Source organism: Ostrinia furnacalis, unplaced genomic scaffold (genome assembly GCF_004193835.3).
Source record: "Ostrinia furnacalis isolate ACB-3 unplaced genomic scaffold, ASM419383v2 OfSCF0638, whole genome shotgun sequence".
NCBI classification, from domain to species: Eukaryota; Metazoa; Arthropoda; class Insecta; order Lepidoptera; family Crambidae; genus Ostrinia; species Ostrinia furnacalis.
In genome coordinates, this window is record NW_021130877.1 from 914,024 (window position 1) to 935,176 (window position 21,153).

The following is a 21,153-nucleotide window of genomic DNA, read 5'->3' on the forward strand; positions in this document are numbered from 1 at the left end:
GTTTATGGTTTGTACCACATCTTTTACAGTCAAAATTCTTGTTTTGTTCTCTTTTGTAGTGTGTCGTATTTTTCACCACGGATACTTTATCTATTTTGTTTTTATTTTCGAACTCGTCCAATTGTTTTGAAGCTTGTTCACTGGTTTTGCAGATAGTTATCGCCTTTGTCAAGTCTAATTTGTCTTCTGTCAACAATTTCTCTCTTNCCAAATTTTGACATCTGTCTGACATCTTTGGAAAAAATTTCAAATTACGATTATAAAATTTTATTTTATCGCAAATAATTTTCGGGATCATTGCATTATTGTTACGCATTATAATTTCAATAGGTACGGTTAAGTAACCTGAGGTTATTCTGGGTACAATTTTGGACCGAACGTTCGCAAGTTCGCATATTCGCAATTCCGCATATTCGTAAATAATTTTAATATTTTTATTTTTTGTTACGCACTTTTATCTATATATATAAAAATGAAACCCGTTTCGCGTTGTCACGGCATCACGTGTGAACGGCTGAACCGATTTCGATAATTCTTTTTTTTAAATGTTTGTGGAAGTCCAAGGATGGTTCTTACGGAAAAAAATATTAAGAAAATCTCTACGCTAAGGCGGTACGAAGTTCGCCGGGTCAGCTAGTAATTAATAAATACGCAAAATGGAGGATTTTCAACGTAAATTGAAGATTCTTCACGCAAAAAAAGACGCGATATTTCAGAAAGTGAACAGCATTTACGAGCTTTCTTTAAAAGTGACATCATTTGTGGATACTCGGTCAAACGAACACTTCATGATCGAGTCCGAATCTATTGACGCATTACATTCCAAATTTGAGGCTATTGTGGACAGCATAAACGAATTTAGTCTGTTAGAAAACGCATCGGCTGTGCCTGATTATAGCCCAATGATAGCTTTTGAGGATTTATACACGCGCATCAAACGGATGAGGAACAAGATGAGTGCCTCTTCAGCCACGTCATCGAAACCGGTTGAAACGCATATGCATATCAAATTACCACCGATTGACATTCCATCATTTGATGGTAGCATGGAAAAATGGCCGGTTTTCTATGAATCCTTCAAGGCCAATATACATCATAATCCCCAGCTGACTGACTCGCAGCGTGTGCAGTATCTGGTAGGGAAACTTACGCATAATGCCCTCAAAATTACTGCTGGCATAATTCCGACTGGTGATACCTATCGCGTGCTTTGGAACAGTCTGGAAAAGAAATATCAGGACAAGCGTCGATTAGGCATCCATTACTTAAGCAACATCTTAGATTCCAAAACTTGCACAACATCTGCGGGAAGTTTGGATAATTTCATACAACGGTATGCCTCTTCGGTTGCAGCTCTAAAACAATTAGGTATAGAGGATTTGACTGATTTTATATTGCTCCATTGTGCCCTACGCAAGGTTGATGGGCAAACAGCTCACGCCTTTGAATTTTCAGTAAGAGATAAGGAGTTGCCCACATCAGATGATTTTATAAAGTTCATGCAAGATCAAACTAAGATTATGACGCTTTCTAATAACTTCAATAGTTCGAATTCGCAGTCGAACGCACGCAGCTCGAACAAACCAGCTGAGACTTCATATAAATCTTTTATGTCAAACGTAAATAATAATAACAGCTCTTGTTTATATTGTAACGATGGCAACCATAGAATTTACAACTGCAATCAATTCAAAGGTTTAAGTTCTCCGCAAGCGAAGTTTGATTTTATTAAATCCAAAAATAGTTGTGTCAACTGTCTTAGCGCATTGCATACGTTAACTAATTGCAAATCCACGTCAGTTTGCAAGCAGTGCGGTAAGAAGCATAATACACTTTTGCATTTCGAGATTAGGAATGATGATGTTCGCAAAAATACGCATACGCATGCTGTGCACATGAGCACGCCCGCACCGGTTCATTCCGCCGCAATGGACTCGAACCCGGAATGGCGCGCAGTGAGTCGCGAACCCGTGCAGCTTACCCATACTGCGGGGAGCGCAGCTTCGAATGAGAAGCCACCGCAAGACGGTTCTTCGCTGTCTTTTAGTGTTAAATNAGACGATCTCGTTCATTCTGTTCCTGATGAGAAGACTGCCGCTTTTTTGGCGCAAGAATTGATCTCGCTATTCAAGTCCGGTGCATTTGACTTGGTCAAATGGTATAGTAACTCTCGTACTTTATTGGAGAATCTCCCTGAGTCACACCGGAGTCCTATAAACATTTCAGAAGGAAACATTGTCTCCTCTAAGATCCTTGGCCTTTCATGGGACCCTGTAAATGATTCCTTCCATTTTAAGGCATGTCAGAGTATTGAGAAATGCACAAAACGGAATATTCTTTCGGTTGTGGCCCGCCTGTTCGATGTGCTCGGTTTGATAGCTCCGGTTATATTATACGCCANATGGTGGCTTTATTCCAGATACTGCGTCGTTCGTGGCCATTTTTCAACTTTATCATTTTATGTTGTTTAACTTGAATACTTTAGTTTTACTTCTGACACCATGGCACATTGGGATGTGTAAATAAAACTTGATTTTGGAAAATACAACTTGTGGTTTTAATGGCTTCCGATTTGCGATACAGGCATAGACAAAACAATCATAGACAATGACAGTTCAGAAATGCAAAATAGTGATGTCTTTACTTTACAAAGCCCGAGGCTGTTAGCTTAGCCCGCGTGACGTCATTTAATAGAGAGACTGTAAAATTTTTCTTTGATAACCTAAGAGCAGCTATATCTCGTCACCCATCTTTTGGTACCGGTTGTCGAAACAGCCACCACAACTGTTCAAAGTCCACAAAAAGTAGTTGGGCCTAAAGGCAAACACAATATTTCCAGAGTAACTAGTGGAGAAAAAGGGGTCTTGGTCACCACTTGTGCAATTATATGTGCTTCAGGCCAAGCCCTGCCACCAGTTCTTGTTTTCCCACGCAAACATTTTAAAGATATAATGCTGGCAGGTGCTCCCCCGGGTTCTCTCGGTTTGGCCAATCCAACAGGATGGATGACATCTGAATTTTTTTTTTTATGTGATATTCGTTGAAGTCATGAAACATTTCATCAAGCATACCGCTGCTAGCAAAGACAATCCCGCATTATTGATATATGATAATCATGAGTCACACTTATCCATAGAAACTTTGGATTTGGCTAAGAATTCAGGAGTGACTATTCTCACATTGCATCCACACACAACTGCAAAAATACAGCCTCAGGATGTGGGGTTAAACGCCCCATTTAAAACTTTCTACAACAGTGCCATCGACCCTTGGATGGTGCGGCACCCTGGAAAATCGATAACAATTTATAACATTGCTGAATGCGTAGGGATTGCATATGCTCGAGCAATGACTCCGGTTAATATAACATCAGCTTTTAGGAAATGTGGCATATTTCCATTCGACCCACACGTATTTTCGGATATTGACTTTATGCCCGCGGACGTGACCGATAGGCCAGAACCTGAGCCTCAATACCCAGACATACCCACAAATGAACAGAATACTGTAATTGATAGGCCAGAACCTGAATCCCAATTTCCAGAAATACCCTCTAAAGAACAACATATTGCTGACACTGTATCTTTGAAGTCTGATGATACATTTTGTGAGGAAGAACCAGAAAGTCCATCACTAATAGAAACCACCGAAAACATTACTGAAGCCAATCCTTTAGACAAATCTTCAGCAGACCCTAACAAAGAAGTCGTTTCCAGTTCACCAATATCAAAAATGCAAAAGATCTCTTTTATTTCACCAAAGCAATTTATGCCGCCTCTTAAAGCTGGCCCACGGACGGAAAACAGAAAATTGAGAAAAAGAGGAAGAAGCCGAATTGTAACTGATACCCCAGAAAAAAATGAAATTATGGAAAATAAAAGAAGACTTAACGAAAAGAAACCCAAAAAAAAAGTTAAACGAGATGTGATTCCCAAAACAGGTGCCCTCAAGAAGATAAAAAACAACAAGCGTAAAAATGTTGATATAACTCCATCTACTTCCGAAGATGAGCTTGAAATAGTGCCTGAATTGAGTGATACTGACGTTAGTGGGATCGACGAAAGCGATGAAGAAGAGGTCTAAGTAATAAATGGAAATTTTGCTAAATTAACCCGTAAACCGGCAATTGATGATTACGTTTTAACGCTTTTTAATGTTAAAAATGTCAAAGTTTACTATGTAGCTAAGATTATTCAAGTGAACGACAATGACGACTATGATGTTTCATTCTTGCGACTGCTTAACAAGCAAAATATGAAATTCCGAATGCCTTTGGAACCTGATTTGGCAATTGTTAATTTAAAAGAAATCAAAATGATTTTACCGTCGCCGAAAATTAATGGAACAGAAAGTCGTACCTCGACATTATGTTTCCCGGTTTATGTTGCACCTACTATTCACTTACGTTGACCTTTGATGTTTTTTAAATTGCTTAAACTTTTTTTTAATTTGTTTCCTTGGAGCATTGTCACTTTTAAGTTTTAATTTTTTTAAATGTTTGTTTTCTTCAAAGAATATCTTTTATATTTGAGTCGTCTAGTTTCAAAACCCGCTAAAATGCTCCTGCAACTAATTTCTGTTTATATCTCTATATGATGCTACTGCAACTTTCTCATCATACTGTTCAATCATTTTCGATCATAATACGCTAAAAGACTACTAAACTAGCACTTAAAATTCGATTTGTGTTACAAACTCCGCCAAAACGCCGTCTGTTTCTTTCAAAACCCTCCAAAAGTTGATTGACCAATGGCAGCACGGTATTCTAGTCACGTGACTGCGAAATCAGTATGGCGATTTTTTCAAAACGTGCTTAAGGTTGCTGCGGTTTTTTATTGTTTTTGATCCAAAATAATGGAAGATTTAGCTCAGTTCGTGGAAAAATGTAACCCTAAAGACGCAAGAAAGAAACCAAGTAATGAAATAGCCTGGAAACGCACCAAGGAGCGCCAAAAACGGTAAGAGAATTTTGTCAACAAACTACTTTTTAAGGGGCTTCGAAGGTGTTATGCCAAATAAACCATTTAGTTTTCGTTGATTGTTGTTGTTGATACTATTAAGTGTTGGTGATCACTAGTGGGATTATATAAACTTCACTAGCTTTATGCCTTTAGACGAATTTAATTATAAAGGTAATAAATAATAAAGTATTCTGATATTCTATCATTTCATTAGTAAACAATAATATGTTTCCATGGAAACGTCATACGACACGTCCATAGACATGACAAAAGGTATGTTACTTTTTACCCGAGTGCAGGAGGGTAATGTGTTTCGAGAGTATGTATGTATGTTTGTATCCCTGTACAGTCAGTGTAGTAAATAAATAAATATTGTGGGATGTCCAGGATTTGATAATTTACTTGTTTGGTTAGGCCTTTTGACGAATACAATTATCTATACTTATAATAAATCTGTAGAGAGGTCAATTCTGTACATGAAATATATTTTCAAAATAACTATCAGGGCGTGATTAGTGATCGATACTTGGTTACGCGGATGTACGCNTGTAATACCAAGTCCAGGCCAGGAAATCTTTAACGTTTTACATAAATATATTGACTTGGTCATCGCATGAAAACACGTGTAAATAAAATTATTTAGTGCGATGGCCAAGTCAATATATTTATGTAAAACGTTAAAGATTTCCTGGCCTGGACTTGGTATTACATGGATCTCACAACTTTTTACCGTAGAACAACTGAGTTGCGAGACTTGGTTTTTTTGACATCTATATTATTTGTTCGGCATGTTATTTGTTTTTAGGTGGAATCTAGCAAAACTAGTGGCGCTGGAGTGGAAGACTTGCATGTCCCGACATTGTGGTATTACCAACATTTGGGTTTTCTGCACGAAACAAACCCGACATCCGAAATGGTTGACAACTTTGAAACAAATACTAAGAATCAATCTATTGAGGTAAGCATTAAATATTCAGAACATTAATCATTCTATCTTGAAAATTAACACGCCCTTGATTGTTAAAATATTCTGTAAATATTTGCCTAACAGAATTACCATCTGCAGTGCGTTGCCTTTCTGTTCTATTAACACTCACAGTGTTGTCATTTTGTCGCCAATCTCCCGGCCGGTAGGTGTATTTTTCAGTGTCCTCCAAATCGACACAGTTCCTTGTCATGTAGTTGCAAGACTTTTTCCTCAAATAATTGTGTAATGCGCATGAAGCCATTACCACTTTTGGTACATTTTTGACATTAATTTGTATAGGTTTTTTAAATACTCTAAAACGTTCGGCTAAAATACCGAATGCATTTTCGACAATTCTTCTAGCCCTGCATAATCTATAGTTATAAATTCTTTTGTCATGTGTCAAATTTCTCTGTGGGTAGGGTTTTAAAAGGTTTTCATTAATAGCGAATGCGTTATCTGCAACAAAACAATATGGCGCAATAAGATCCGATGTAGGCAAGGCAGAAGGTGTTGGTAAATGTAATTGATTATTCACTAATTTTTCATAAAAAACTGTATGTTTAAATACTCCGCCATCAGAAACACTGCCATTTGCGCCTGCATTCACGTAAATAAATTCGTAATTGGCATTTACGATACCAAGTAAAACTACACTGAATGTTCCTTTGTAGTTGTAATATAATGAACCAGACTGTGGTGGCTTTTCGATGATGATGTGCTTGCCATCAATGGCACCCAAGCAATGACTGAACTGCCACTTCCTTTCAAAATCTGTTGCTATTTGTAGCCAAGCATCTTCTGTTTCAGGAACCTGCAACAAAAAAGGAAAAATCTTCAATTAAACGACAAAGTGCTATCTTTAAGAAACAAGAAGAGCTATTAGAGTCTGCCAAACAGTTAGTGAATGCCAATAGCTCATCGGAATTGACCTCAGCAGATGCTTTTGGACACTCTGTGGCCTCCCAGCTTAAGGAGCTACCAAAAATGCAAAGACTCATTTGTGAGAAATTAATTGGAGAACTGTTTTTTTTATGCAAAATTAGGAGAACTTAGCTTAGAAACTTCAATATCCATAAATTCACGTTACTACTTAACCCAAACACATAACAGGCCGGTACTACAATATCAGTTGCACACACCACAACAGTCTGTATCATCAATGCAACCGTCGCTATACCAACAATCACCATCGCCATCACCACAGCATTCACATCCATCTCTATCGCCATCACCACAGCAGACACATTCATCTCAATACCAACCATCACCACAGCATTCACATCCATCTCAGTACCAACCATCACCACAGAATTCACATCTATCTGAATACCAACCATCACCATCGCCATCACCACAGCATTCATATCCATCACCATCGCCATCACCACAGCAGTCACATCCATCTCAATACCAACCATCACCACAGCATTCACATCTATCTCAATACCAACCATCACCATCGCCATCATCACTGCATTCACATCCATCTCAATACCAACCATCACCATCGCCATCACCACAGCATTCACATCCATCTCAATACCAACCATCACCACAGCATTCACATCTATCTCAATACCAACCATCACCATCGCCATCATCACTGCATTCACATCCATCTCAATACCAACCATCACCATCGCCATCACCACCAGCATTCACATCCAACTCAATACCAATCATCACTCACATCCGCTCACACACGTCCTCCTCTGCCCCAAACACTTATAGATGTGTGACGCGCCCCAGGACGCATCGACAGCCCTAGCACCGAGCGCGGAGATTTTGACAACCCTACGGCTGCGCGGCCGCACGCCGCACGGACCGAGCTAATATAAGAGACGGCGGCGACCGCGGGCGCCTAGCATTCGCTCGGGAGCCATTGTAACAGCCAGACGTTCGCGCGCGCGTCTATCATTCCCTCGGCTGCATTGCAAAGAGTCCCTAGCGAATAGCTATCCACATTGCTCCCTACTAACCCTAACTGTTCGACTCTGGCTTGATCCGATACCTCGTCATTAATCCGCGGCTTGCCATAAAGCGTCGTGTCGAGACGTTCTATCGTTGATAGCCAACCGGTTCTCGTCCTTACCGAGTAGTGCATGAGATACTCATCCCGAACCTGCGGTAGCAATCCTGCTGCCACCCTTCCTGAACTTCACACCCCCTCGCCCCGTAGGTCCAACGCCTTTCCCCAGTGGTCGCGCTCACTATTGAGGCTTCGGTCTCTGGCTCGAGCTAATCGGACCACATCCTACCCCCCTAGTTATAAGTATCCAGACTAACACTCGATAAACCTCGCACAGGGCGCCGCCCCTCTCGCGGATACGAAAGCTAGCTAACGGGACGCGAACCGGGCGCGTCGTTATTCCTCTTGTTGTAATTAGTAAATTGTGATATAACTTGTAAAGTACTTGTAAACTTGCTCATTATTAAACGATAGCGATTTAGAGTCAGTGAAACTAGAATAAGTAAACTATTGTGGAACCTAGATTATAAAGTGCCATTGTGTTATTGATTGTGCGTTTCCTTGGTCAAATATCCCTGTAGGCATCCTGGATAGGTACACATCCCTCATCGCAGAAGGCGAACTGGGACTTAGTACTAAACAGCGGGGTGTCAGACTGAGCTAGCTNATTATTATCATTTTTTTAACATCTTTTATTCATATTTTTTCCCAACAACAATGTACTTTTATAAAAAGGGAAACCTTTCATTGGCTATACTATCAGTCTAAATCTTATAACTAATATTTTCAATGTATCGCTGTTGGTTTCTATAAAATAAATAAATAAATAAATAAATAAATAAATAAATAAATAAGGCTAGCGCATTTAATTAACATTTCTGAGGTGTACCCTGGTACAGATGGTGTCACTCGCGTAGCGATGGTTAGGACCAAATATGGTAACTTTAAACGTCCTGTCGTGAAGTTGTACCCAGTACCTACGCAATAATATAATTTATTTTAACGCATTTAATTGTTTATTGTTAAGTTATTAGACTCGAGGTCTGAGTTCTTTTGATTTATTTATTTTTTCTTTGAATTTACACCGTTGCATTGCAAGGATTGCAACGTATTAAGTTCACATTAGTAAGTTTTTTGAAAGTTTCTGCGAACTTCCAAGGCGGGGAGTATGGTTACGCGGATGTACGCTTAACTTTAGTTTTATTTTTAATTCCCAAATAGTTTTGTCTGCAGGTAGAAAACTGTTTGGTTTCCACATCTCTGTGGTCATTCTTGGCGTTTCTGAACGTCAAGCTTTGACACACTTCACCGTAAGAACTTAAACGCAACGCACATCTTCGCAGTTTCGCGAGTGAAAAAACCGCACTTTTATCTCCCGCAAATCGCATCATAACGCACAACGCATACGCAGCAAACGCATCTCCGCATTCAAAGCCCAAATTGCTCGTGACCTGAACCCCCTGCAGGGGAAGTGAAGCCGATCCATCTTCATCCCGGAGTGTCCCGGTGCCAGCAGTGGTCGAGCTGACGGAAGGGGACCCGAGATTGGCTCAGAGGTTAGTGGGACCAACTATTTCTCCTCTGCAGGCAAAATCATTTGGGAAACGTAATTTGGACTTCCGATTAAGATCCCGCCTGGTGTGGCTATTTACACGCCACACCAATACTGATGCCAAAAATGCAATCAGTAAAATTTTTGTCTGTCTGTCTGTCTGTCTGTCCGTCTGTATGTTCCTTATAGAAACCAAAAGTACTAGACGGATTTGAACAAAACTTGGTACAATTATTCTTCATACTCCTGGGCAGGTTATAGTATACTTAGGAATTCCCGTGGGAACGGGAATTATCGGAAAAAAGCTTTTGTATGAAAAATCTAAAGCGCTTAAGTTAGACACTTGAAATTTGGCATGCAGGTATCTTAGTAAATTTAGAGCTTAGTTACAACAGGATATTGCAAAATTCCCACGGGAACGGGAGTTAGCGGGAAAAACATTTGTATGAAAAATCTAAACCGCTTAAGTTAGACGCTTGAAATTTGGCATGCAGGTATCTTAGTAAACTTAGAGCTTAGTTACAACAGGATATTGCAAAATTCCCACGGGAACGGGAGTTAGCGGGAAAAAACATTTGTATGAAAAAATCTAAACCACGTAAGATAGATGAAGAGGGTAAAACGGGATGCACGCATACGAAGTCGCGGGCGGCCGCTAGTTTTAATATAAAATACTTATACCTACCTTTAATTTGGGTTTTTGGGCAAATCGTCGGGCATTTTTTGTATTTCTAAAATTGGAAGTGTTTAACAATGAACATCCCAGACGTGTGACGGAAGGGTATATACGTAGTTTTATTTCAACTAGATGTTTTATCTCATTTTATCTACATAGTTAAATCTCATATTGTTTTCAGGTACGAAGCCAAAAGTCTGCCAAAATTTCAAACGTGCGCACATAACCAAAAGTCTTTTAGATGCACAATACTAACATCCCAAGACATCAGAAGATTTCATCGAAACTTTTACAAGTGTAGTACAAAAATAACGCAAGATTCATTTATATTAAAATATTGCAATGTTAAAACAAGCAAAAAACAAAAAACCAATAGCAAGAGGCAGATTGCCACAAAATACCACATTATTAATAATCGAGGACAAATGATACCGGTTTGCCAAAAAACATTTCTTGATGCACTTATGATAAAGAAAGATAGAGTAAAGGGTGTTCTGAGCAGATTTTACAAAAGTGGCGGAAATCATCCCACAGAAAAAAGAGGCGGTGATCATAGAAGCGCAAGGTATGAAGCAAAGAACTTGTCTGTTCAATGGTTCATTGAAAAGTTTAAAGGACAAGAAAGTCATTATTGTCGGTCCAAAACGCAAAGATTGTACCTACCATCCGGCCTTAACATACGCAAAATGTGGCGTATGTACAACAACGAGCGCGAGAATGATTTGAAAGTGAAGCAAGGCTTTTTTCGCAAAATATTCAACTCTAACTACAATATTGGTTTTAAAAGTCCAAGAACTGATGTTTGCTCCACCTGCATATCTTTAGAAGAGATAATAAAAAATGAAAACAATCCCGTTAAAAAACTAGAAGCGATGACTCAGAAAAGAATTCACCGATTAAAATATAAAGCTTTTTATTCCATTTTGCAAAAGGAGGACAAATCCATGAAAACAATAACCTTTGACTGTCAGAAAAATCAAGCCCTACCCAAGGTTCCAGACCAGTCTGCGTATTACAGCCGACAATTTAGTTTTTACCATTTCGCAATAGTTGAAGGAAGTTCGAAGGCCAAGCTTGATAAAAAAAATGTTCATTCATATTACTGGAATGAAACGATTCACAGCAAGGGAGGAAATGAAATAATAAGTGCTGTGTACCATTTCTTACAGAACACCACTTTTGACGAGGAAATTAAAACTCTACGTGTAGTTTGTGATGGATGTTCAGGACAGAACAAAAACACCGGGATGATAACCATGTTAGGAAAGTGGTTGTATTCTGAAGCTCCGAGACATGTAAAAAAAGTTGAACTGATTTTTCCCGTTGTTGGACATTCGTTTATCCCGCCAGATCGTGTATTTGCGAAAATAGAGAAGACCTTAAAGAAAAAAGAGGTCGTCACGTGTCCTTCAGAGTACGTGAATGTGCTGAAAGAACATGGAACTGTCATTGACCTTTCATGCATTCCCGTGTTAAACTGGAAAAAGAGTTACGAAACTATAATTAAACCAACCACTGCCTGGCATTTTCCATTCATGAAGTCAAAACGTTTCTTTCTAACTCGCACTAAAACTGAAAATATTTTTGTTCAAGGAGAAGTGGCATACAAATCTGAAATCAACCTTAAGAAAGTAGTTACAAAAAAGAACAAAAAAATTACAATGATTTCACCTGAAATTGTTGAGCCTAATTCTATAACACCGAAGAAATCCAAAGTCGTCGACGTCACTAAACTTCTTCAAAAACACTTTGGCACTGACTGGAGGATTTTACCTGATTTGGAATTTTATAAAAATATTGAGGAACGATTGCAAGGTCTGGATTTGAACAGGTTTGGTGACGTCCCGGAGACACTTGGCGATGACGAGGACCACCTGTGTGAACATGGTTTTGAAGATGTTTTCAATTGTATTTAATTTATTAAAGTTTATTTGCATGCTATAATTTAATTGTTTGTTTTTTTTAAGAACTCGATAAAATTTTATTAATCTAATAACCTAATCAATAAGTCCAATAGCTTTGAATATTATAGAATGGACGAACTAATACGGAAAACTATTTATTTTATCATTATTTGGTATAAACTTAATATTAAACTTTATTGTAGAACGCCATCCATGCATTACAATTTGTTCATAACAAATCCCGCTAAAATACAACATGTTCGTTTCAAATCCCATCAAAACCGAATGTTCGTAACAAAGTACGCCATAATGAAAATAATTTCCACTATAATTCAAATTATATTTAATATAAAGATGAATAGCAATTACTGTTAGTATTGCCAGATGACAATAATAATTCGTATCATATATTTTTTTGCCTAAGGCAAAGCTATATGGATAAGCGGTTTTTTTCAATTTCTCGAAATTTTATCAAAATCGTTTTAGCGGGATTTGAAACTAGACGCCTCATTTGTTGATTGGTCTAGGGTAGTGTCCGACCGAAGCTTCGGCTTCGGCTTCGGCCACCTTCGGCCAAAAAGTGCACCTTCGGCAAAACAAAGGTTTCGCCGAAGGTCCGAGCGACTGCCGACATTAAACGAACTGTTACGAATGTCATGAGGCGGCGGGGAGTCACTGTCAAAATATCACATTGCATGCTTCAAAACAAGTTCGTACGTGTTTTTAAACTAGTGTTTTGTTTTGAATTTGTGCTTATCTTTTAAATTGTGATAGATTAGTGTTGATTTACAAGTGAACAAGTGAAAAGGACAATCCTCACGTAAGTATTTGTTTAGTATTTAGTAAGAAATCAATAGGTACCTATTTTGTATACGGTAGTTATTATGAGTTAATAGAAATTTTCTATTAGTAACGACTTAATGATATACATATTTAGTAAATGAATGAATTAGGATCGTTCATGTTTTTCTCATTAATGTTTTGAGTTTTTATTTTAAAACTTAATATCATTTCTAGTGTATATTAGGTTTATTACACTCAAAAACTTAGGTACTTACACACGCGATATCCTCCGTGTTTAGGGCTTTGGAGGAGCTGAGGAGCTTTAACATAGGTTTGGATTTGTATGTTATACTCTCATAGGTAATTATTATAATTTCTATTGGATATAGTTTCTTAGGAAATGTTTATTTTTTTGTTAGAATCATTTCATAGTTCCAAATTAATAAATTAGATTTCCAATTGAAAATTAGCTGTATAAAGACTAGGTATTTACTGTTTGAGTTTTAATTTATTGTCGTATTCATATTGTATATGCAGTGTTGGGCTTAGTTTGGAGCTTAATGAATGTAGTTGAAGAAACAAATAGGTATTTATTATATTTTTTTAATTATTTCAGGTACGTGATGGCATCTACGGGTCCTATATGGGAATACTTTACAAAAAACAATGACATTGATAAAGCAACTTGTAAAATATGTAACAAGTCTTTGTCTCTTGGTAGCACCTTACCAAAAAAACAAACAACAACTAATATTAAAAATCATTTGGCAAAACTTCATGAAAATGAATGGGCAGCTTATTATAAGAAAAATGAAAATCGCCAGAGCTTGATGAAAAAAAAGTCGGAGTCTTCTGGCCCTTCGCAAATTAAAAAGAAAAAAAATCAATCTCAAACTACTTTATAAGAAATCATTGAAAAAAAAATTGCGCCGCCGTGGCCTGATAATCACCCTATATCATCACGTATTGATAAGAGTATTATGGATCTCATTATCGTCGACATGCTGCCATACAACCTTGTTGAAGGAGAAGCATTTCAAAGGCTCCATCTGAATGACCCTGACACTACGTTCAGGTATAGGAAAAAGTCTGAGAAATACTTCAGAACGACTTTAATGCCAGAAACGTACGAAAAAGTAAAAGGTAAAGTCATACTTCTCCTACAAAAAGCTGAATGGGTCAGCTTTACTACTGATATTTGGAGTAATCCAGCAAAGACCTGTTCGTTGCTAAGTTGTACAGCCCACTTTATTAATGGCTCAAAAAGAGAAAAAGTTATACTGGCAGCTAGTGTCCTGGAAGAAGATCATACAGGGCAGCATATTTCAGCGAAACTTAACGAAATTATTGCTGAATTTAATTTAACAAATAAAGTTCACATGGTTATCCGCGACAATGCTTACAATATGCAGGCGGCTATGCGTTGTGGTAACTTTCTGTCTATTGGGTGCGTAGCTCATACGCTCCAGCTTGTTATTCATGATGTCATATTCAAAGACGCTACTTCTATGAATCTGATTAAGAAATGTCGCAAAGTCGTTGGTCATTTTAAAAGAAGCGAACAAGCTTCTCGATATTTAGAAAGGTTTCTAGAAACATGCAGCTTACCCAGACACGTTTTAATTCAAGATATCGAAACCCGGTGGAACAGCACTTATTTAATGTTAGAAAGACTCTTAGAACAAAAAAATGCAATCAACTTATATATGGCAGAACGCGGTGGAATAGAAATCCCAACTGCAGAAGAATGGGAACAAATAGGCTATTATATAGCAATACTTAGGTGCTTTTATCAAGCCACCCTTGATATTTCGAGCGATTCTTCTTCGATATCTTTGATAATACCATTGATCGTCATGCTTAATTCAAAGATGACTACAAAAGATGAAGATCCTGAAAAAGTAACACTGCTGAAGATCCAGTTACGTGATTCAATTCACAGGAGAATAGTCCTCATTTAATGATTGCCACTCTAGTAGATCCCCGATTTAAATCGAAGTATTTGACCAACGATGAAACTGAAATTACAAAGACTGAAATATTATCATTTTTACGACAAACAGGGTCTCAGTCACGATCAGCAGCTTTTATGGATATAGATGTTGATGAACCTAGACCTTCTTGTTCAAATTCGGATCCAGCTAACGAAGGGGTATTCACAAAAAAAGAGATGATGACTTGTGGGATTCGCATGATAATTTTGTAACATCTGCCACAATTGCAAGTGAAAATTAGTTGGGTTTGGATCAACCTGGTCCCCCTTTTGAAGAGCATCTTACATGTTTTTTAAAAGAACCATTGCTTCTGAGGAATGCTGACATATATGAATATTGGTCTTCTTGTCCGTATAGTTGTCTACGTCCAATTGCAATTAAATATTTATCTGCTCCTCCCAGCAGTGTCCCTAGTGAGCAATTGTTCAGTGCTGCAGGACAAATATATGCGGACAGACGATCTAACTTGATTGGTGAAAATGTATACAGGGTGACTGGAACTCAACCCGCCATAGCTAATACGCGTATAGAGGAGGTCATTTGCTAATTATTGAACCATACTTTCTATGTCTAAAGTTTTATAGTTTAGGAGATATGTCAATTTTTATACTTTTTTCAGATTTTTCCGAAATTTGACCTAAAAACTGCTTAAATTTTTTTTCTCGCGTAATTTCAACAGTTTTTTTTATTAGATATTAATATCGAATATGTCTTTATTAAAATAAAATAGATTTCGGATCCAGATAATGATTGAATAAATAGTTACGAGCCGCCAAAGTCTAAGAAAAGTACAAACCACGAAAAAAAATTGTACTTCGAATTCGATTTAAAAAAAACTAATGGTGATAATGGATTGCCAATAATCTTAAAAATATCTCTAACTTCTCTTCTTTCCAATGATATATCACACGTTGTAATTAGATGTTGAAATTTGTCAAAAATTCTAAGTTTATGGAAGAAAATGGAGTATATAGCAAACCGGTTACTACGTGCCTATCGCGCCGGCATCACGCTACGCTACCCGATATGGGCATAGCTCGAATCCCGCGCGAGCTACACCCCGCGCGCCGCGCCCCGCTAACGGTTACAGCGCTCTAGAATTTTCGATCGGCGTCCCGCCCATAGCCGCGACGCATCGATCGCCAGTACGCGTTCGCGCTCCGCACGTTACACGCGCGCGCGCTGCTCATATCTGGCGCCCAACGTAAAATATGTATAAGTGACCTACAGTGACAGTGTAAAAGTTATTCGTTCTCCGCAATGCACACAAGAAGCCGAAACGCGTGTGACAGAGAGAATGCGGCGCCGAATCCCGCATTTCCCAGCCCTCTGTCGCCCACGCCGCCGACGCAGGATCGCGATGAACACGAAGTTCCAACAAGCCGCGATACGACCTACGTTCCCGCTTCTCACTTTTCTACTGAAAACGTAGCCAGCATAATAGAATCATTGCAAAGATCGCAGACGGAAGCATTCAAAGACCTCCTGTTATCTGTGACACGAATTAACACGTCGACACCGGCCCCAGGGGAAGGCACCCTGGCCCGCTGTAAGTCACAATTTTCCGGCCACCCGAACGAATCGGTAGAAGCGTTTATAGACGCCGTCGAGGCGTACAGCGACTGTGCTCAAGTGTCCAGCACTAACATCGTTCGCGGCCTCGCATTTCTCTTCAGTGGTGATGCTGCTACGTGGTGGCTTGGCATCAAGAACACCATCACATCGTGGGACGAGGCCAAAGAGAACCTGATAAGTGCCTTCGGTGACCGCCGCCCGCCACACCGCATTTACCTACAGCTATTCGCGAGCCCGCAGATGCACAATGAAAACACGGACACATTCATAGCGCGCAGCCGTGCCCTTCTATCGAAAATATCGGATAGAGACGTCTCGGAGAAGGCCAGGCTAGACATGGTGTACGGCCTCCTACACACTAAAATCCGGCAGAGACTACGCCGTGAAGAATTTGCCACTTTTCAAGACCTACTACGTCATGCGCGCAATATAGAAGACAGCCAGGGCGAGGCAGATACGTCGAGAGGTACTCCGACGCCGCGCACGGCACCCCGCGCGAGCACAACATACGCCGGTCCCCGAGCGCCCACTTATACGGCGCCGGAATCCGCCATACGTGCCCCGCAACCGCCGCCTGCCGCCGCCGCCAGCCGCTATCCGGCCCCCGCAGCCGCCGCCACCCGGGCGCCGCCGGCCGTCACGTACGCCGCCGCCCGCCAGCCGCCGCCGCCCCCGCCGCCGTCGTCCCCGCCGCCGCAACCATCACCTGACGCCGCCGCCGCCCCCGCCGCGAGAAAGTCGCGTCCCACATGCACGTACTGCAAAAGGTTTGGACACACCCGCGATCAATGCCGTAAGTTGCAGAGCCAAGGTCAGTCCCAATTCCCTACTAACTATTCAGTGCGTGATAACGGTGATAACTCGTTGCGTGATAAAAGTGAGCCATTCTTTAGTGTCGAATCCCGGTCGTTTTCGCGTAAAGTGCGTAATCAGTGTTCGAAACCAATTCGTAACTTAAACTCTAAAGACTCTAACCATAAAACTACAAAGAAAACGACTCGTCCATCAAATAATAGTAACTCGAAAATACCTACTAATTGTAGTGATCAAAGTTCCTACTCGTGTCCCGCTTCCGATGTGCAAAATCATTCTATTTCACAGAGTTCAAAAACGCGATTAAATACATTATTTGATGAACGAAGTCGCAATAACATTCAGTGTAATAGCGATAGTTACAATGCTCAATCTTTTAAAAGTTCGATTACTCCAGAAAAATGTAATTTTTCTCACTCTTGTAAAGATAAACAAGATGCTAAGAGTAACAATAGTATGCCACAATGTAATACGAATCAACATGTTCAATCCTTACCAATGTCTCGTAAGTGTAATTCCGAAAAACTTAATTTTTCGCTGCCATGTGATTGTCGTAATAATTTGTCACAATGTAATAGTAATCAGCATACTCAGTCCTTACAAACTTGTAAGTGCAATTTTGATAAAACCAAATTTAATTCTTGTCAATCCTGTGACAATCGAGATAACGTGTCACAGTGCAATAATGTTCAGTATACTCAATCCTTACAAGCTTGTAAGTGCCATTTTCATAAGACTAACTGTAATGTTTCTCAATCCTGTGTTAATACAAATAGTGTGTCACAGTGCAATAATGTGCAGTATAGTCCATCCTTACAAGTTGATTGTAAGTGCAATTATGTAAAATTTAATTCCACTGATTCTTGTGATTATAATAATTTTGTGTCACAATGCAACAATAGTCAGTGTCGCCAATCCTTACACAGTCGTTGTAAGTGCAATTTTGAAAATTCTAATTTTGTTTATTCTTGTGATAATTCTAGTAATAATGAGTCACAATGCAAAAATGATCAGAATAGTCAATCCTTACATAACTGTAAGCGGGACGCGAACCGGGCGCGTCGTTATTCCTCTTGTTGTAATTAGTAAATTGTGATATAACTTGTAAAGTACTTGTAAACTTGCTCATTATTAAACGATAGCGATTTAGAGTCAGTGAAACTAGAATAAGTAAACTATTGTGGAACCTAGATTATAAAGTGCCATTGTGTTATTGATTGTGCGTTTCCTTGGTCAAATATCCCTGTAGGCATCCTGGATAGGTACACATCCCTCATCGCAGAAGGCGAACTGGGACTTAGTACTAAACAGCGGGGTGTCAGACTGAGCTAGCTAAGACGCCCCGTTGCAGATGAACTACTACAGCATTCCATTGTACAACCACCTTCAAATAACATTCCTTCTGAGATAAGCCAGCAGAACGTTTTTAGAGGAAAAGGGACTGACATACATGAATATTTGATATTTAAAAAATAGAATTTGTACTTACTGCGGCTTCACTGTCACATTCAATAATTAACGAATAAATAAAAAAAATATGATTGAAATTATGTTAGTGTTATTTGATACCTATAAATTATACATACCTTCACATAGTTTTTGAGCACTGTATAGATTGCTTCACAGGTCTCTGGTATTATCTCTGATAGTAATTGTGATGATATACTAGTGCTGAATTTAAGTTCTCTGAATTCTCTACCAGACGCTAGAAATTTTAAAGTAGCCACCAATCTCTCTTCAGCACTCACAGCTTGTCGCATAACTGTATCGGATTTAGTTACATGTGGTTTCACAAGATCCAACAATTCAATAAATGCTTCGGAACTCATTCGAAGATATATACGAAAATCTTTATCATCGAGATCTTTAATGAGATTCATATGACTGTACTGTTGTCTGTTTCTGAGATAAAATTTTGCCCATTCTTTTCTTCTTTTTCGTTGGTTATGTAATGGCGATGTAGCAACGATAGTTGCCGCAACTAATGCAATTTTGGCCTGTTTTGATAGAATAGGCGGCATGTCGAGGAGACGTGTTCACGCAATGCTAGCACAATTAAGACTGGACGATTCGGAGTCTGGTGCGCTAGTCTGTTGTGTAGACCGCACCGTACGGTTCGTGGTCCGTTCCGAACCAAGTTCGATCGTCTGTGAATACTTTTAATAAGTAATTGATCAACAAGTAACTTTTTTCAATAAATCGGAAGCGGGAATGTGATCCACATCTTCAGCTCACAAACAAAGGTATGTAGCAATATATTTTTAAAAGAACATTTATTTCGTACAAAAGATTATGATAGTATTAAACATTTTTTTTACTACATGTTCGAATCTTGTGTGCTGTATTGCGTCTCGTATATGGTCGGGGCTATTCTCTGGCGGAACGGACGTAATACGGAGCACNTTTGGGCACACCCGCGATCAATGCCGTAAGTTGCAGAGCCAAGGTCAGTCCCAATTCCCTACTAACTGTTCAGTGCGTGATAACGGTGATAACTCGTTGCGTGACAAAAGTGAGCCATTCTTTAGTGTCGAATCCCGGTCGTTTTCGCGTAAAGTGCGTAATCAGTGTTCGAAACCAATTCGTAACCTAAACTCTAAAGACTCTAACCATAAAACTACAAAGAAAACGACTCGCCCATCAAATAATAGTAACTCGAAAATACCTACTAATTGTAGTGATCAAAGTTCCTACTCGTCTCCCGCTCCCTACGTGCATAATCATTCTATTTCACAGAGTTCAAAAACGCGATTAAATACATTATTTGATGAACGAAGTCGCAATAACATTCAGTGTAATAGCGATAGTTACAATGCTCAATCTTTTAAAAGTTCGATTACTCCAGAAAAATGTAATTTTTCTCACTCTTGTAAAGATAAACAAGATGCTAAGAGTAACAATAGTATGCCACAATGTAATACGAATCAACATGTTCAATCCTTACCAATGTCTCGTAAGTGTAATTCCGAAAAACTTAATTTTTCGCTGCCATGTGATTGTCGTAATAATTTGTCACAATGTAATAGTAATCAGCATACTCAGTCCTTACAAACTTGTAAGTGCAATTTTGATAAAACCAAATTTAATTCTTGTCAATCCTGTGACAATCGAGATAACGTGTCACAGTGCAATAATGTTCAGTATACTCAATCCTTACAAGCTTGTAAGTGCCATTTTCATAAGACTAACTGTAATGTTTCTCAATCCTGTGTTAATACAAATAGTGTGTCACAGTGCAATAATGAGCAGTATAGTCCATCCTTACAAGTTGATTGTAAGTGCAATTATGTAAAATTTAATTCCACTGATTAAAGCAATGTTAGCACATCTCGTGGAAGAGGACCACACATCATGGCCAGTAAAGCTACCGGTGATCCGCTTTGCCTTGAATAGTGCAAAGTGCCGCACTACAGGTACGTCACCAGCTTTTCTAACTTTCGGCAGAGAAATGCGGTCCCCCACAGAGGTCGTACACGACCTTCGTGCTATCTCAAACAAAGACAATTTCGTCCCACAAATTACCCCTTATCTCAGGACATTCCTGAAGTCACTGTCAGCTGTGCGAGAACGGGTGGAGATCCAACAGGATAAGGCTAAGCAGTACGCTGATTCTACGCGTCGTCCCTCAGATGCATTCCAGGTTGGTGACTTAGTTCTTTTAAAATCTCACCTCCTGAGTAAAGGCTCCAAAGACCTGACGGCCAAGTTCTTCCCGCGCCGTGATGGACCTTATCGCATAGCAGAGAAGGTTAGCCCTACTACTTACAACATCTCCAGTACCGACCAGCCTGACATTGTTATAGGGAGATATCATACACAAGATCTTACCCGTTACCAAGGTAGCGAAGCCGTCCCTCCGAAGCCCGTTATTCCTAAAAGGAAACGCGGAAGACCACGTAAGGTTTAGGGGGGGATGATGGTTGATGCTAGACCACGGACGAGGGCGTTTCCCTGGT

The 21,153-nt window shown here is 39.4% G+C and overlaps 4 protein-coding genes across 4 annotated transcripts; 2 read left to right on the plus strand and 2 right to left on the minus strand.

Moving 5' to 3' along the window:
- Nucleotides 1-5,739: 5,739 nt before the first annotated feature.
- On the minus strand, nt 5,740-19,356 carry LOC114366532 (uncharacterized). Its single transcript, XM_028323429.1, has 2 exons — nt 18,784-19,356; nt 5,740-6,742 (listed from the first exon to the last, which is right to left on the minus strand). The coding sequence occupies exons 1-2, from the start codon at nt 19,216-19,218 to the stop codon at nt 5,927-5,929; spliced, it is 1,251 nt and encodes a 416-aa protein (XP_028179230.1). The 5' UTR covers nt 19,219-19,356; the 3' UTR covers nt 5,740-5,926.
- Nucleotides 6,705-7,649, minus strand: LOC114366535 (uncharacterized). Its single transcript, XM_028323431.1, has 2 exons — nt 7,608-7,649; nt 6,705-7,474 (listed from the first exon to the last, which is right to left on the minus strand). The coding sequence occupies exons 1-2, from the start codon at nt 7,612-7,614 to the stop codon at nt 6,981-6,983; spliced, it is 501 nt and encodes a 166-aa protein (XP_028179232.1). The 5' UTR covers nt 7,615-7,649; the 3' UTR covers nt 6,705-6,980.
- On the plus strand, nt 10,088-12,056 carry LOC114366531 (uncharacterized). The gene has a single exon (XM_028323428.1). The coding sequence runs from the start codon at nt 10,554-10,556 to the stop codon at nt 12,042-12,044; it is 1,491 nt and encodes a 496-aa protein (XP_028179229.1). The 5' UTR covers nt 10,088-10,553; the 3' UTR covers nt 12,045-12,056.
- On the plus strand, nt 12,532-15,289 carry LOC114366534 (zinc finger BED domain-containing protein 4-like). Its single transcript, XM_028323430.1, has 2 exons — nt 12,532-12,852; nt 13,432-15,289. Exon 2 carries the CDS (start codon nt 13,796-13,798, stop codon nt 14,774-14,776), a length of 981 nt encoding a protein of 326 aa, XP_028179231.1. The 5' UTR covers nt 12,532-12,852; nt 13,432-13,795; the 3' UTR covers nt 14,777-15,289.
- Nucleotides 19,357-21,153: the final 1,797 nt, after the last annotated feature.